Source organism: Myotis brandtii, unplaced genomic scaffold, assembly GCF_000412655.1.
Source record: "Myotis brandtii unplaced genomic scaffold, ASM41265v1 scaffold165, whole genome shotgun sequence".
Lineage (NCBI taxonomy): Eukaryota > Metazoa > Chordata > Mammalia > Chiroptera > Vespertilionidae > Myotis > Myotis brandtii.
In genome coordinates this window covers 9,850,458-9,867,479 of record NW_005356042.1, presented here as the reverse complement: position 1 = coordinate 9,867,479, position 17,022 = coordinate 9,850,458, and the positions used below count along the sequence as shown (strand labels likewise).

General features: G+C 41.0%; 1 protein-coding gene across 1 annotated transcript in view; it reads left to right on the top strand.

Moving 5' to 3' along the window:
• HSD17B2 (hydroxysteroid (17-beta) dehydrogenase 2) overlaps nucleotides 1–17,022 on the top strand; it is a 57,200-nt gene that overhangs the window by 19,698 nt on the left and 20,480 nt on the right. The window contains exon 2 of the mRNA XM_005862576.2: nucleotides 11,734–11,946. Within this exon, the coding sequence (XP_005862638.1) occupies nucleotides 11,734–11,946 (213 nt within the window). The remainder of the gene's footprint in view (nucleotides 1–11,733; nucleotides 11,947–17,022) is intronic.

Genomic DNA, 17,022 nt, shown 5'->3' with positions numbered 1-17,022 from the left:
TTTATGTATTTTCTGAACATGTTTTTACAAGTGTTACTTTGCTTGTAAACCTTCCTGTAAAATATATGGTTTAAACTTTTTAAAAAAAATGTCCACTAACAAAACACATGAAAACATGAGTGATCAAAAGAATCCAGCCTCAAAAAAGCACAACTGTATGATTTTATTTATTTAAAGTAAAAATCAGGCACAACTGACCCATCTGTTAGAAGTCAGGCTGGTGATAACCTGTGGGTGGGGGTGATTGGAAGGAGGCACAAGGGAGATTTCTGCTGAGCTGATGTTTCTTGGTCTGAGTGCTGGCTGCATGAGTGGATTTACTCTGTGGTGTATACTATAATAAATAAAAAATAATGGAGGAAGTTTTCTAGAATGTACATAGCAGACTGATAGTCTCAAAACTATTATTGCCTTAAATAACCATCAGACGAAATATACATTAGTTGTTGATTTACAAAGATTGACTATATTCAGATAGAACTTGGTGACTAGGAAAAAAAACACACACCTAAATGTGTGCTTTAGAATCTTATGATTCTAATTACACTTCTCCTCTTGTTCATTGAGTGACAGTGGAAACTTTATATCCTTTGAAACTTTATATTCTTTCACTTGCAAAATGAAAATAAAAAGGTGTACTTGCTTTTATAGGAGCCAACTGAAAGAGCTCCAAATGGCCAAAGCTGAAACAATTTGAGCAATAAAATAAAGTAGTATTGGATTATAACCCAAAATATAAAATTAATATTCATGAGTCCATAATGATATAAGCCAATGATTGAATAAATGAATAAACAAGGGAGAAGAGACTGAGTTCCCATGCAGAGGAATTCCAAATAATTTACGTAGATACTCCATTCTAAAGGAGGAGAAGATAACTCCTCACTCCTCAAGTGCGAGCTATGCAGAGATTTCCTTCCAAGGAGTACGGTATGGCAGGGGGAGGGGAGGAGAAGACCTTTACCGTGGAGAAACCTGACAGCATCACTTCATCCAGGTGAAGGGCAACGTCAACAGTCATTAATCATGTTGACAGGATGTAGTACTCTTAATATGTACTCTTAATATAATGTGATGGAAATGACATTTACCTCACCTCTGATTTCCTCCCCCAAACACATAACCCCAGTCTACCAGTCTAATAGTAAGAAAAACATCCGACAAATCCCAACAAAGGGGCATCCTACAGTATACCTGAACAGTACTCTTTTACCATCAAAGATATCAAAAACAAGGAAAATTCCGAGAAACTGCCACAGCTAAGAGAAGCCCAAGGAGACATGATTACTAAATGTAATGTGGTATTGTAACGTGCTTAACAGAAAAAGCATGTTAAGTAGAAAATAAGGAAGTCTGAATCAAATATGGAATTTGGTTAATAACTATGTAGCAATCTTGGTTCATCACTTATAAGAAATGTAAGATGTTAATAATGGAAAACTGTATGTGGGCATATGGAAACTATACTTTTTCTGAGAATCTAAAACTGTTCGAGAAAATTAACAATCGATATTTTTTAAAAAAAGACTCACTTTACCTTGAGACCACTGGCATGAAGTGAAGTATCACATATAATAAGCACCACGCTCTTAAACTTTTGGGACCTAGTTCCCTTATATAGGGCAAAGTTTGTTAGCACATACCTACCCCACCCATTTCCACATCAGCTCTGTGTTGACTATCATGTGCCCTAAGGGAAATGCACATTTTCATGGGAACCAGATCTCAATAGAATGCTGAATGAAATAGTCATCTGTGTACTCTAGTTTCATAAAGTTTGAGAAACCTTTAATAAGTTAGGTGCATGTAAAAAATGAATGGATAAATGTGGTCATTAAAAAAGGATCTGAATTTTATCTGTTTGTGGCCCATCTGTGCAACATTGCCTATATTTTGAGAATTTTAATTTATTTAAAAATGTTATTGAATACCTGTTATAAGTCAAGCATTATGATAGCATAGAAAATACAAGAACAAAACAGTGTTATGCATAAACCATTATATTCTACTAGAAAAATAAGTAAAAAGCAATTTGATCAACAAATACAATATGTTTTGGGTTGAAGAAACAACCAAAAGGCTGAGATAAAGAATAATTAGGTATGAGATTTGGGATGGGGAATGTTGCAGATTGTGTCCGGTGGGAAACAGATTCTGAGTCAGAGTTGAGCATACAAGGTGCTTATTAAGGAGTGCCCTAGGGTATGCACCTGTGGAAGGGAGAAAAGAGAGCAGGATGGTCAATCCCGTGGGGAGCTCTAGGACTGGAATGACCCTTCTGATTTCTTCCAAGTTGGGCTGAAACAGTCAGACCTTTGTGCTCCTGCATTGATCAATTATTGGATGTGGATCGCATTTGGGGGCGGTGGCTCTCTAAAGCTGAGACAATCCCTGAAGGAGCTGACTTCTGAAAGATGTCTGCTGACAGCACACCTAGCATATGGGGCAAATCCTTCCTTGAAAAGTGTCTGGGTGGTACATCACAGCGATGGCGACCATGGGAGACAGGGACTTCTACTTTAAATACCATAGTCAGGAAGGTCTCTCTGAGGTGGTGACATGAGAATGGGCTGGGAAGGCAAAGAAAAGATGAAGTATTATATGCACAAAGGTCCTGAGGTAGGAACGAATTTAGTACCGATACCTCGGATATGAACCACGTGGCACATTCTAGGCACCAAATTAGTTTTCTTTTTCCTTCCTGAGGTCTGTCTTTTCTAGGTCCCTGATAACTGCATGTTTCCTCAAACTGCTGTATGTTTCCAGTGGTGTGCTGGAGTTATGTTGTACAGGCTCTATAGAGTGAATTTTTGAATATGCAGGAATTTTTGAAGCTGATTATTAAACCACTGAAACCTTAAAAGTTGTCTTGGCTCAAAGTGCTATAAGCTGGGCAGCTTATAAATAGCAAATGTATTTCTCACAGTTCTGGTACCAGCACAGTCCACTTCTGGTGAGAGCCCTTCCAGGTTGCTTAATGCCAATTTCTCCTTGTATCCTCAGGGCAGAAAGAGAGAAGACCTCTCTGGCCGCTGAAGGCCACTAATCCCATTTATGAGGCCCCACCCTCATGATCTAATCACCTCCTGAAGGTCCCAGTTCCTAATGCCATCACCTCAGGATTAGGGTTTCAACTTAAGAATTTGGGGCATTATCACTGCTTCTAGGCCTTTTCAGGGGACAGAACTAGGGAATATGTGATGTTTAGGAGGAAAATAAGTCATGGATTCATATTGATACCTTGAATTCAAATTCAAGATGACAGGACTTTTACTTCTTCAACTTTAGACTTGCACCTCTTTTCCTTTAGGCTGAAAAATCTTGGTCCCCAATGCTGTTAACATTTGCCTCATTCTTGATATACATATGACAGTTCAAAATAATAATATTTACAACAACAATAATATTTGTTGTTGTTGTTAATCCTTACCTGAGGATATTTTTTCCATTGATTTTTAGAGAGAGTAGAAGGGAGGGGAGAGACAGAGAAACATTGATGTAAGAGAGACACATTGATTGTCTCCCACACATATCCTGTCTGAGGTATGTGTCCTTGACCAGAATCGACCCCACGACCCTTCAGTCCTCGGACCAAAGCTCTAACCACTGAGCAAACAGGCGAGGGCTACAACAACAATAGTATTACTAATAAGGCTAATGAATGCAGTTTAAATTTTGTCACTCTTCACAATTTTAGCTAATAAATGCAGAATAAATTGTAGAAGTAGAAAAATTATTATTTTTGAATCTTGAATGAAATATGAATGGAGGCAACAATCATGTCATTAATGTAGGTTAAATCTCGTGTGAAACATTGATGGAGCACGTTATATTTAATAGCTGATTGACTGACATCACTAAAGTGGAACATGACTCAGCCTTATATCTCCTGGCATCGTGCAACAGGAGGCACCCAGTGCTGCCTACCAGGCTTCCTTGAGATAGAGAACCTAAATCTAACTAAGCCTCTAGATCCAACTTTACTGGAAATACAGAGGACAGAGGAGCAAGTTGGCAGCACAAGGAAGCCATCTGCCAAATTCAGGATGTGGGATAATCTGAAGGACAAATGCCTTAGCATCTTCAACAAATAAGTGGCATAAAAAGGGAGAGAATAGACTTTTATGTAATAAATGAGTCTTAAGAGACATGGAAACCAAATGTGAGGTATAAAACTTGTTTATACCTTGAGTCAAACTAACTGTAAGAAGCCATTTCTGAAATAAACTGGGAAATTTGAATGCCTCCTCGGTATTAGATGACATTAAAGAAGAATTATTCATCTTGTCAGGTTTATAATGACAATATAGTTGGCTTAAAAAGTTCTTATTTCTTATTGGTGTATACTGGCATATTTACAGATTTATGGATAACATACGATTAACTGTGGGATTTGCTTTAAAATTAAAAAAAAGAAAAAGTGTGTGTGGAGGAAATAGAAGAAAAAAAATGTTGATAATTCTTGTAGATGGAAGATGGGTACATAGTCCATTATAGAGTCCTCTGTTCTTTTGTGGAAAATTGTTTTTAAAATATTAAAATGGCCTTGGCCGGTAAGGAGTGGTTAGAGCAGTGGTTCTCAACCTTCCTAATGCCGCGACCCTTTAATATAGTTCCTCATGTTGTGGTGATCCCCAACCATAAAATTATTTTCGTTGCTACTTCATAACTGTAATTTTGCTACTGTTATGAATCGTAATGTAAATATCTGATATGCAGGATATATTTTCATTGTTACAAATTGAACATAATTAAAGCATAGTGATTAATCACAAAAACAATATGTAATTATATATGTGTTTTCCGATGGTCTTAGGCGACCCCTGTGAAAGGGTTGTTCGACCCCCAAAGGGGTCTCGACCCACAGGTTGAGAACCGCTGGGTTAGAGTATCAGCCTGCATATTGATGGGTCAAAGGCATGGATTCCCGGTCAAAGGCACGTATCTGGGTTGCCGGTTTGAACCTCAGCACCAAGGTGCATTCAAGAGGCAACCTTATCGATGTGTTTCTCATAAATCAATGTTTCTCTCTTTCTCTCCTTCTCCCCCTTCCCTTCCACTCTCTCTAAAAAAAATCAATGGACAAAATATGCTTGGATGAGGACTAACCAAAAAAAAAAATAGTTACAATGGTGAGGAATGGCAGAAGGAATATGAGAGAGCATTCTAGGTAGAAAATCTGAGTGACCAAAGATGTGGGTAAGGAAGCATGAAAGAAACTTCAGGTATCGTGATGAGTGGCATTCAGGAGACAAGTAGTAGGACAGTGGGAGATACATCTGGCAATGGAGATTAGAATCTGATCATGCAGCCTTTGATACTAACTAGACTTAAGAACTTGAAGTTTCATCTATGATCAATGAAAAGCTCTGAGGCTGTGGAACAGAGAAAAAGTAGACTTTGAAAGACCCTTGAGATGCAGAATGAGGCACCGTGGACCAGGTAGATGGCAGGGTAGGGCCAGCAGCTCAGGGAAGGGGAACAGTGAGTCCAGGAGATCAGTGTAGTGCAAGGTGATAAGAAACATGGTGGTGCCTGGACTATGAGACTGTCATTTAATCCGCTGAACATTTTGTCATTGGACAAGAATTTACTGAGCAACTACCCAGAACTGTTTTAGGCACAGGGGATAGACATTAAGCTAGACAACCCAATAAAGTCCATGCCCTGTTGGAAATGACCTAGTTCCTACTCTTTCCTGCTCATATTCTTCTCCATGGAGTGTTCCCTAAAGGATGGAACTTGAGTGCTCTGTAAAGAAATTATGGCCCTTAGTTCTTAGAATTTTTCTATTTATAACATTCTTCACTATTATAATGTTTTTAAAATATCTGCCTTTCCCATAGGCCAGGGTTCCTCAACCTCAGCACTACTGCCATTTAGGATAGGTTGATTTTTTGTGGTGGGGGCTCCCCTGTACACTGTAGGGTGTTTGGCAACGTCCCTGGTATCTACACCTTAAATGCCAATAACACTCTCAGAGTTGTGACAACCAAAAATATCTCCAAACATTGTCAAATATCCTGTGGGGCAAAGTCACCCCTGGTTGAGATCCTTGTCTTAGATCAGTGTTTCTCAACCCTGGCCACACAATGAAATCACCTGGAGAGCTTTGAAAACTGTTGCCAATACTTGGCTCCATCCAGACAAACCAAACAAGACTCTGAGGGCAGGTTTGGGCACTGGTGATATTTCTGGGACCTAACACAGTGATCCCTGAATGAATGAACGAATACATGAATGGATGAATAAATGAATGAATAAATGAATGTGAAGAGAGACAGGAAGAAGTGTCAGTAGTTAAAAGTGGCATTAGGGAAAGCCAGAGCATCACCTTTTCTTATGGTCATGGATACCAACTATTGGATAGACTCTTACCATTTTGTTTCTTTTTGAGGGGATGGGCATTTAATAGATTTTTAAAAAGTATTCCAAGTATCTGCAAAGACACCCATAGAGGAAAAGGGGCTGAGTCTCTTAAGTTCTGCCCAAAGGGAGGTTTCTGAATACTTAACTCACCTCTTTCTAATGACCTCTTGGCTGAGGATTTGTGAAATTCTGGCCTTCTCAGCTGACTGCACATCCTCCCCATCAGCATTGATTTTGGGATGTTAGTATTGAGAGTCATTTCCAATGTTTCTTACCTGGAATACTCTCAACAGATGTAATATGAAATTCTGGATAATTATGATGTCATTTCCTGCTACTTCTGAGAATGCATATCCCCAATTTGTTGGCAATCTGATGGCAGGCTGAGTTGAGGTGAGCTGACTTTTAATGTCATGAGGTTCAGAAAAAGAGATATAGAGCTAGATGTCAAATCTTGGGATGGAGAGTGTGGGTACTGAATGGAGGTGAGGACTGGGAGAGAAGGTGTTGGAAGGAGATATGCCACTTAAGAGAGTAAGGAAATACAGGAGGAAGCAATTGAGGGCAATTGGTGATGAATTGTGCTTGAGCTGTGTGGTAGCAGGTGGAATTCAGGAGAGTCATCAGGAATGGACTCTCGACCCAGAATCCAGCCATTGTTCAAACCCATGTTCAAACCCAGCAGGGCTGCTTTGATTGGTTGCTTTGCAGCAAGGCTAGGAGTTGTTTCGTTGTGCACCACTAAGAACAAACCCATTCATTTCATTCCCCCTTGTGGAAGAGCAGTTGCAATTAGTTTGTGCTGTTTCATAGATGATGGGAGTCCATCCTCTATGAAGGGAACTGGCGCCAGTGATGGGGACCCTTCTCCAGTAGAGAGCTCCCATCCTTGGTGTCCCCAGTTTATCCATCTCCTTTCCATCTGCTCAGGTGCTCAAAGAGACAGTGAATCATAGCAGTAAAAAACATGCTTTAGAAAGAGCAAATCTGGTTTTGAGAGCTGATCCTAGAACATCCCATCTATGAATCTTTGAACAAGTATTTAATATCTCAGTATCTCAGTTGCCTATCTTAATTTAGTAATAACAGTAGTGTTGGAGAAAGATTTATAAAGGTTATATTCCAGGAAAAAGTAATGATTTCTATTTAAAAATTGACAAGAAAGATCTAGCTAGCTATTTTCCAGGACCTCACTACAATAGTTACTGTCCTTTTAGATTGCCATGGGTGTTGGTGGTATAATTGTCAAGGACTTGCTCTTCCTGAATTAGGAGCTTAAGGTTGTACACTAAAGCCTTGTACAACCATTGGAGAAGTCTTAAGTGTGCTAGAGTTTTATATTATCTATCTACCATCTATAACAGTGGTTCTCAACCTTCCTAATGCTGCGACCCTTTAATACAGTTCCTCATGTTGTGGTGACCCCCAATTTCATTGTTACAAATTGAACATAATTAAAGCATAGTGATTAATCACAAAAACAGTATGTAATTATATATGTGTTTTCCAATGGTCTTAGGCGACCCCTGTGAAAGGGTCGTTTGACGCCCAAAGGGGTCGTGACCCACAGGTTGAGAACCACTGATCTATAATAATAAAAGCATAATATGCAAATCAACCAAATGGCTGAACAGTGGGATGACTATCCGGACAACCTTCTGGATGAAGCCGGGGCTGCCTCGAGGGCTGAGGCAGCCATGGCTGCGAAGGCCTACTCTTGCATGAATTTTGTGCATCGGGCCTCTAGTCTATATATATAAAAGCCTAAGTGACCAAACGACCAGTGGACTGTCACTATGATGTGCACTGTTCCCCAGGGGGCTAATGCTCAATGCAGGAGCTGCCCCCTGGTGGTCAGTGCGCTCCCACCGCTGCAGCCCTGAGACAGCAGTGAAGCAGCAGCAGGCGCAGCGGGGTCAAGATGAGCAGGAGCGGCAGGAGGGAGCAGCAGGCAGCGTTGGACTGCCAGTTTCGGCCCGATCCCCACAGGCTATGCCGAGGGACCCCGCCAGTGCACAAATCTGTGCATTGGGCCTCTAGTTTTATCATAACTTAATCTATTTTATAGAGAACAGACGGTGTCAACCGGAGAGTGACAATTCTGATGGATTGCTTCAGTCTTAAATAAGGGAGAGGAAAGTCCTTTTCTACTCAGTTTTCCACAGCTTTCCAGGTAAACAACTTTTGAGCCAGAGGACATGTGCAAATGGGAAACTATGTCAAGGGTCTTGGGCTCAAAGGCTACAGGGGTGGGGCAGATCATATTAGTGAGGAGTGCTGGCAATGAAATTGTGGGTGCAAACAATGGAGCATGAGTTTTGTTCTGAGAGAATGGCCTATGCAAGGGGCAGCCATTGGGATCCTCAGCTTCAGCTCATGGATTCTTCGTAGGAATGTAGGCCTAGAGTTGGCCCATCTCCTGGTTAATCAAGAAAAAGAAATGACCTGGATTTTCAGGTGAAATCACCCCATTTGAAGTACTTAAATTTTACAACATACATCGTGTGGGTCATGCAAAACACATATTCAGACTATGTCCCCTTATTAATACATAGTAGGTCCTCAATTTGTATTTGTCCATTCCACTATCTGAAGTGAAATTCCACTATGAGAAAGGGCCTTGGTACCTCAGAAGATGCCCACCTGCTGTGAAGATCTGCTTTAAGCTGCTATTGGTTGAAGACCGCATTCCCAAAGTGAAGACTTAGAGGAATTTAGGGACAGGGTCTGGGAAAGAGGGGATCACTGGCAGAAAGCAGAGCCGTGGTCCTGGGCTAGTTCATCATTGTAGTTTGAACAGCTGCAATGACCTTCTGAGATACAAACTGAACTGAAACCCTTCTGATTGCAGGAACTAGAAGTAACCAATGAAAGAATGTTTAGAAAGTTAAATAAAAACCTAATAAATACCTGGGTAGTAACTGCCATGAACAAGGCCCTGTTACTTTAATATATCAAATCATTGCATTCTCTAACAACCATACGAGGCAGATCCTAGTATCACTCTACGTTATAGATGAAGAAACTGAGATACGGAGAGGTTTACTGATTGTCCAAAGTCACACAATTCGTAAATGGCAGTCAGGATTTGAACTCAGGTGTCTTGGCTCCAGAATCCAGGCTCTCATCATTTCTTTCTACTGCATTTTAGTGAGGAGAATTTTATGGTTTTGAGGACTATGTGGAACCTGCAAAATTGGTTTATATATTAGCTTAAAAATTAGTTGTCAAAGAACAGAGTATAGAAAAAGAATAGAAGAAAAACATGAAAATTTTAAAAGTTATACTAGATTGGTAAGCTTATGGACAATTTCTTCTTCTATTTATCTCATTGCTGATCATACAGTTGTTTTTTTTTTACTTACATGATGTTTTAATAATGACTAGACCATTCATAGGTTTGCATACCTCCTCTCCCCCCTTTATCTCTTTTTCTGAATGTAGCTTCCAGCTTGTGTCCAAAATTGCACATACAATCTTATTTTTGTAGGGTGGGTGTGTTTCATTCAAGGGACCTAGCCCTGAAGCACTCCTGAGCTCTAATTATTCACAACTCACCTAATTAAATATTTGACTCAGCAAATGAGGAGACATATTTCTGTTCACCAGCTAATACGGCACCCTGATGTGGCAACGGCATAAATCCACTTACGATTAACCCACCAGCTTTGAAACTATACAATTATTAAGTCTTTGTTTCCATTTTGCACATAATTTTGAATGAATCACTACTTTAAATTCACTCCAATCTTGCATGAATGAGACTCTAGTCCTAATTGCTTACTCCAAGTTGATGGATTTTCAGGCCACCAGAGATAGAATGATCTCAAAAGGCATAGCTTAAAACCAACCCCAGCATTTCCCCTATCAGGCATCCGACTCAGCAGTTTGCTGAACACTTAGTTTGAGTCAGGTACTTTCAACACCAGTGAACTAGGACTCTCTCTGTTCTTAAGGAACTCACATTTCAGTGCCCTCTTAATGTAGTCAACACATACCTTTTATTGACCACCTTCTATGCTAAGCCTTGTGCTCAGGAAGAAGTGAATAGTTCATGCCTGAAATGTTTATATCTCAAACCCTGCCTGGGTGCCAACCTCTGCCATGTCCCAACCGAATGACTTAATCCTTCAGTGTCTCAGTTTCCTCCCAGTTCAGAAGATTCCATGAGTTAATATGTGTGAGGCAGGCTGGAAGCTGGGGAGCATTCAGTTGGTATGATTAGGCATGATTATTTTCAGAGGCTACTACATATTGAGTAACTGATGAAACACTTTGCCTTTTCACAGAGGCGCCAGCCTTGTTTTTGGATTTCTGGAATGCTCAAGGGTTATCCTATCGGGCAGGGAGTGGCTCCCCAGCAACATACTTTGCCAAGGCCCTCTGACCCTGCACAAACTCACAGCCTTGCGACACCAGGGCTAGCACAGCCTTATCTCTAACACTGTAAATCAGAAATCATGTCTGGGTTAGAGCCACTATACTGATAACAGCCACACATGACATGTTGGACCTTGTGCAAAAATACCCTTTGTCTTGTTGACTTTCAAGCTCAGCCCAGGAGGGAGATACTATTATAACCCCACTTCCCAGAGGAGGATGTGGAGGTTCCAAAGGGCTATATATATAACATTTCCCAAGGCTCGGACATGGAAGAGGCAGCATCAAGGAGTCTGAATCTTAATCCGGATGTTTAGCTAACTGTTGGTTGAGGCAAAATCCCCATCAACCAATATTGTGCATGTAAAGGCCTGAAAATCAGGAAGAATGGCATAGTTTTGTTAAAAAAAAAAAAAAAGACCTATACGGTAATTACTTGAAACAGGCACTGTTAAGCACATCACAAATATTAACTGATGTAGGTACCATTATTAAGCCCATTTTACAGATGAGGAAGTTAGTCATGGAAAGGTAAAATAACCTGACCAAGGTTGTACAGGTAGGGATGGGAGGGGCCAAGCTCACACTCAGGCCTCTATGCTATCCTTCCTCATTAGTAAGTACAAGCAAATGGAGCAGATGGCCTCCTGTCAACTTTGGCTTTATTAATTCACTTTCAAATAAAAAACAAAACCAGATTTAGTAAAGAGAGGCTTTGTTCCCTCCTAAGTTCTTTTGCCACCAGCTACTCCTGGTCATCCTCCCATCAGCTTTTCTCCTACCCCAAATTCTCCCTCATTTCCTTTTTTATATACAGAAAAAAATTGTCTCTTTCGGCTTCTCTGCCCATTTCCCGCTTAGATAAAGAAAATTCCTCAAGACCCACTCTGTCCAGAGAATATGGACCATTCAAATAGCATGTGGTGTGTTTCCTTATTAAATATTTTCTCCGGAGCCACTTTGTCTTGCTTTGACCCCTTGCAGGTGGCGATTCTGGGATTGGTCATGCTTTGTGCAAGTATCTGGACCAGCTGGGCTTCACGGTGTTTGCTGGAGTTCTGGATGAAAATGGATCAGGGGCAGAGGAACTGCGAAGAACCTGCTCCACGCGCTTCTCTGTGCTCCAGCTGGATGTCACCGACTCGCAGCAGATAAAAGACGCCTACAGCAAAGTGGTGCAGAAGGTGCAGAACAGAGGTACTGCCTTCAGCCACCCATGCCCTGCATTGCCCTCCACCTCCTGGCAAATGCCCAACAAGGGTTCCAGCCTCTAATTACTGCTGCCCTCTAGTCCATTCTGGCTGCTGACCGCATCTGAAGACACCACTACAGAGCATCTGCCACATGCAGGGGCCTCTCATAGACATGCGGACATTAGGAATGATTCAGGCATGGTCTGTTGGCTGCTGACCGCATCTGAAGACACCACTACAGAGCACTGCCACATGCGGGGGCCTCTCATAGACATGCGGACGTTAGGAATGAGTCAGGCATGGTCTGCCTTCACAGTACTTACAGAATTCTTTATCCTGGTTCCTCCAACATCTGCTCAGTCACTCTCCCATCAATCACCACCTCCCACCCCTTCCTCATTTCTCTCCTTACACCAATATTAACATGTATTAGATTTTTTAAAAGCTTCGTAATCACGGTCCTTCCTTAGCCACTGCCCTTTCTTGATCCCTTCGTTCATGGCCAAACTCTTTGGAACTCTGCTGCCCTGGTCTGGCCAAGCTAGTCATCATTATCCTGAACTCCAAGCTCTTAACTACTCTGCAGTGTTTAAATGTGGCGATCACCCTCCTCTGCCTTGGCTTTGGTGTCACCAGACTCCTACTGCCCTCATAGTTCGCTGATCATTCTTTCTGCTTCTATCTGAGCCTTTTCTTCTACCCCTTAACCCTGTCCATAAATGTGAATGTTACTGAGGATCTATCCCAAACTTCCCACTTCACATTTTTGGGGCTAGACTGTTGTTTCCCTACACCAGGACTTTGCACCGGGGAGTGTTTGAAAATATCCAAGTTTGGTCCCAGGATGGGCTACATACGATGGGGGGCCCAGTGCAAAATGAAAATTATGTGAGGCCTTTTTAGTTTAAAAAACGATTAAGACTTTAAGATGGTCCCAGCAGGGAATTCAACCAAGCGTGAGGCCCTTCTGAGGCACCGGTCTAACACTCGGGATATCCACCCAGCCTGGGAACCCCTACCCCAACCAACCACATCAGTATCTACCCACAATAACTCAGCTAATCCTTCAGCCATGAGGCTGGCAATGTTGCTATCCTTTTACAGAGAATGTCAGCTGTAAAGAAGATCCTATGTGGGGTCCTAGGTATCAGTATATCTTAAAGCTCCCCAGGTGATGCTAATATTCTGCCTGAGTTGAGAAACACTGAGATTTAAGCAACTGTGATTTAAGTAACTTCCAAATCTGTATTGCCAACCTAGCCCTCTTTTCAATGTCCAAAACTACATGTATATAAAATTACCTATCAGACACCCCAACTTGATTTGTCAAAATCTGACCTCTGCTGCCTGCCAGTCTGCAAATCAATTTACCCTCTGCACCACTTGGCTCAGGTGTTAGCATTCATGCCAGCAACCTGGGGGGGGGGGTGTCTCTTAAACCTGTGGCTACCTGTGATTTCTGCATCCTATTGGTCTGGAGCCCTGTCAATTATACCTCCTAGATCAGTGATGGCGAACCTTTTGAGCTCGGCGTGTCAGCATTTTGAAAAACCCTAACTTAACTCTGGTGCCATGTCACATATAGAAATTTTTTGATATTTGCAACCATAGTAAAACAAAGATTTATATTTTTGATATTTATTTTACATATTTAAATGCCATTTAACAAAGAAAAATCAACCAAAAAAATGAGTTCGCGTGTCACCTCTGACACGCTTGTCATAGGTTCGCCATCACTGTCCTAGATCTTTATCATCCCAGACCTTCCTACCATCTCTAGGCAGCTATGGCTTAGCGAAGGCCCTCATCTCCCACCTGGGCTCCCACAATGACCCCCTTTACCTTTCCCATTACTTTCCAAATGGACGGTAATCTTCATAATGTGCACATCTTACAATGTCATCTATTCCATAAAAACCCCTTGACATACAGAGTTTTCATGTCTTGGGTTCCTCCCACGAGCCAGCTCTGTGGTAGGTGTTTTGCTCTGTCTCATTACATAGTTCAGTGGTTCTCCAAATAAAATCTAAATACCTTAACAAGTATTTGAAGGCTTTTCAGGATAGTGGCCCCTGCCAAACTCTTAATTCTGAATCGTTTCCAGACTAGAATGTGCTAGTTTGTATCTTTGCATATTCTGCTTCCTCTTGCCAAAATTCTCTGCTGGCCTCCACTTCCTTTGTCTAAGGCTCTTGCCTTTATCCAAGTGCAGACTCTACTTCCACAGAAGACCTGGCTCAAATATAATATCTCTTGCATGACCTTTCTGGTAATCCAGGCTACATCATTCACTTCCTCTTCTGGACACTCACTCATTATACTTTGCAGACATTCATATCACTGCATTATTTTAAGTATCTGTCCATCTACCACTCCTCACCACTAGGTTCCTTGAGAGCCAGAACCATGTTTTCATTAGGATTCTTTGAGATGCAAGTGACACAACCCAATTCAAAGTTGCTGAAGCAGCCCTGACCGGTTTGGCTCAGTGGGTAGAGCATCAGCCTGCAGACTGAAGGGTCCCAGGTTTGATTCCAGTCAAGGGCACATGCCTGGGTTGTGGGCTCAATCCCCAGTAGGGGGCGTGCAGGAGGCAGCCAATCAATGATTCTCATCTGTTTCTATCTCTCTCCCTCTTCCTTCCTCTCTGAAATCAATAAAAATATTTTTAAAAATTGCTGAAGCATAAAAGGAATGTATTTGCTCATGTGATTGAGAAGACCAGTTGGCTTCAGGCATGTCTGGATCCAGGAACTTAAACAATGTCATCAGGATCCAGTCTCTTAGCTCTGCTTTCTTCTGTGTTGGTTTTAATATAGAGCTTTCTATGGAAGCCTCAAACACTTCCTGCTTATATTCTCTTCACAGCACAAAGAGAGTAATGTTATCTGTCTCATTTGATATTTGAAGTAATCTATAATAATAAAAGTGTAACATGCTAATTAGACCGGACCGCTGAACAACCTTCTGGACGACCTTCTGGGCTAAGCCAGGGCTGTGCGGGCCGAGCCCCTTGCACGAATTTCATGCATCAGGCCTCTGGTAGTTATTACAAAGACAGCACTTAGAAGAGTCCCTGACATGAGGAAAGCATTGAGTTAGGGGTCTTAGTTTCCATTCATTCACTATTAAGGATAGTCCCAGTCATATAGTAAATATTCAATAAATATCTAAGAAATGGGAGGATGAGAGAAAAATAGATTGTTGGTTATCAGGAATCCATTTTCAGCAAGCTTAGCAATGTGCTATCATTTTATAGAAAGGTACCTTTTCCTGCCCTGGTCTTTTGCTATCTTACCAGGTTGAGTTTGTTCCTCTCATGAGTTTGATTTCATGATGTCTTATTCAAGGAGATATTCAATACAGAGGCATCTAGTGAGGCCAGAGGAGCAGTACTGACCACATTGAACAATAAAGTAGGGAGAAATACCATGCCAGTGTCCAGGGATGAAGGGGTGTGGTGAGTGCGTTTTACCAGGTATGAGCCCCTGGTGTTTGGGAGCCAGCATTCTAGAGGGCAATCCTCTTCTGAGACAGAACTACCAATACACCATTGCCTGCTCTCCTCGAGGTCTCTCTCAACTTCAGCCTCTCAAATCAAAGAGAACAAGGAGCAGTGAAACAGGAGAGTTCAAAATCAGAAAGAAGGATGTTTGCTAAAGAACCCTTTGGAACCTATAGATAAACCAGGAAACTGCTGCTCCTGGACGAGGGCCAGCAGCTGTGCTGTGTTCCTACACAACATATTATTAACTTAGTGTTAGCATATGGTTAATTATTAATGAATATTAGTTATTTTAAAGCCCTATAGGTATAAAGGGCATAATGGCCAGCTTAGAATTCTATGACAGGAGTTGTCAAACTATGGCTCTACCTGTTTTTTTGTTGTTGTTGTTTTGTTTAGCATTTTATTTAGAAATAATTGTAGATTCACAGGAAGTTGCAAAAAAAATGTGCAGGGAGATACTAAGCACTGTCTGCCAAGCCTCTCTCAGTAGCAACATCTTGCATAACTATAGTACAATAGCAAAATTAGGAAGTTGGCATTAATATAATCCATAGAGTGTATTCAGATTCCATACATGCAAGTGTGTGTGTGTGTGTGTGTGTGTGTGTGTGTATTTCTGCAATTACATTATGTGGAGTCTTGTTATCTACCAGGTATATTGTTAGGTATTTCAATTAAACCTTACTGTGAGATAACTAATTTACAAGAACCTTTATTTTAAACATTAGGTTTCTGTGTTTCCCCTACATCATGCAGTTTCAAAGTAAAATAGTCAGAATTTGAATATAGATTTGCCCCACAGACCACAAGTACCATGATTCCCTAGATATTTTCCAGCTAAGAGTTTCAAAAACTCATTTTCATCTCACCTCAATGATGCAAACATTTATCCATAATGACTGTGTAATCACTAAATAATTAAAGAGACTGTAATGGAAGAGGTCAAGACCACAGAGACATTAGGTAAAACACTCACTGTCTCAGGAGATAGTGTCACATTCTTAATGTATCTTCCTTCTCTACTAGAATACACCTCTCATGTCTATCACTCTCTGTTCCTATTGCCAACTTACCATTGATAAAATAACATTGTAGCTAATTTGATTATTTTCCACCAGTAACCTGTGGAACTCACTGAGAGTTATGACCCAGTATTGGTTGGTATTACTTAATGTTTTTTTCCTACACATCTGCATGCCCTAAAATCCGTTAAGTATTGCATCTTACAGGATGTTGACATATATGAGTTTTCCGAGTGGATGTGTGAATCACAGATTGAGTCAATGAATCTGAGTTCTTGTTTTGCATAATGTCATGGCCTTCTGGAATATGGTGTGATATGTTGAGAACAACCCAACTAAAAATTCCAGCTACATTCTTGAGATAAAGTGATTATAACTGAAAACTGCCTTTGCCTTATGATGAAGGTCTTAGTTTGGAGAGTGAAGTATATGGATGGTGTGTTTAGAAAACATGATAAAGTCTGAACAGAGACATGTTAGAAATTTGAGAAAGATTATGGATGCCTCTTGATTTCTGTAAAATGGGACACCTCCCATTTATTATTAGCAT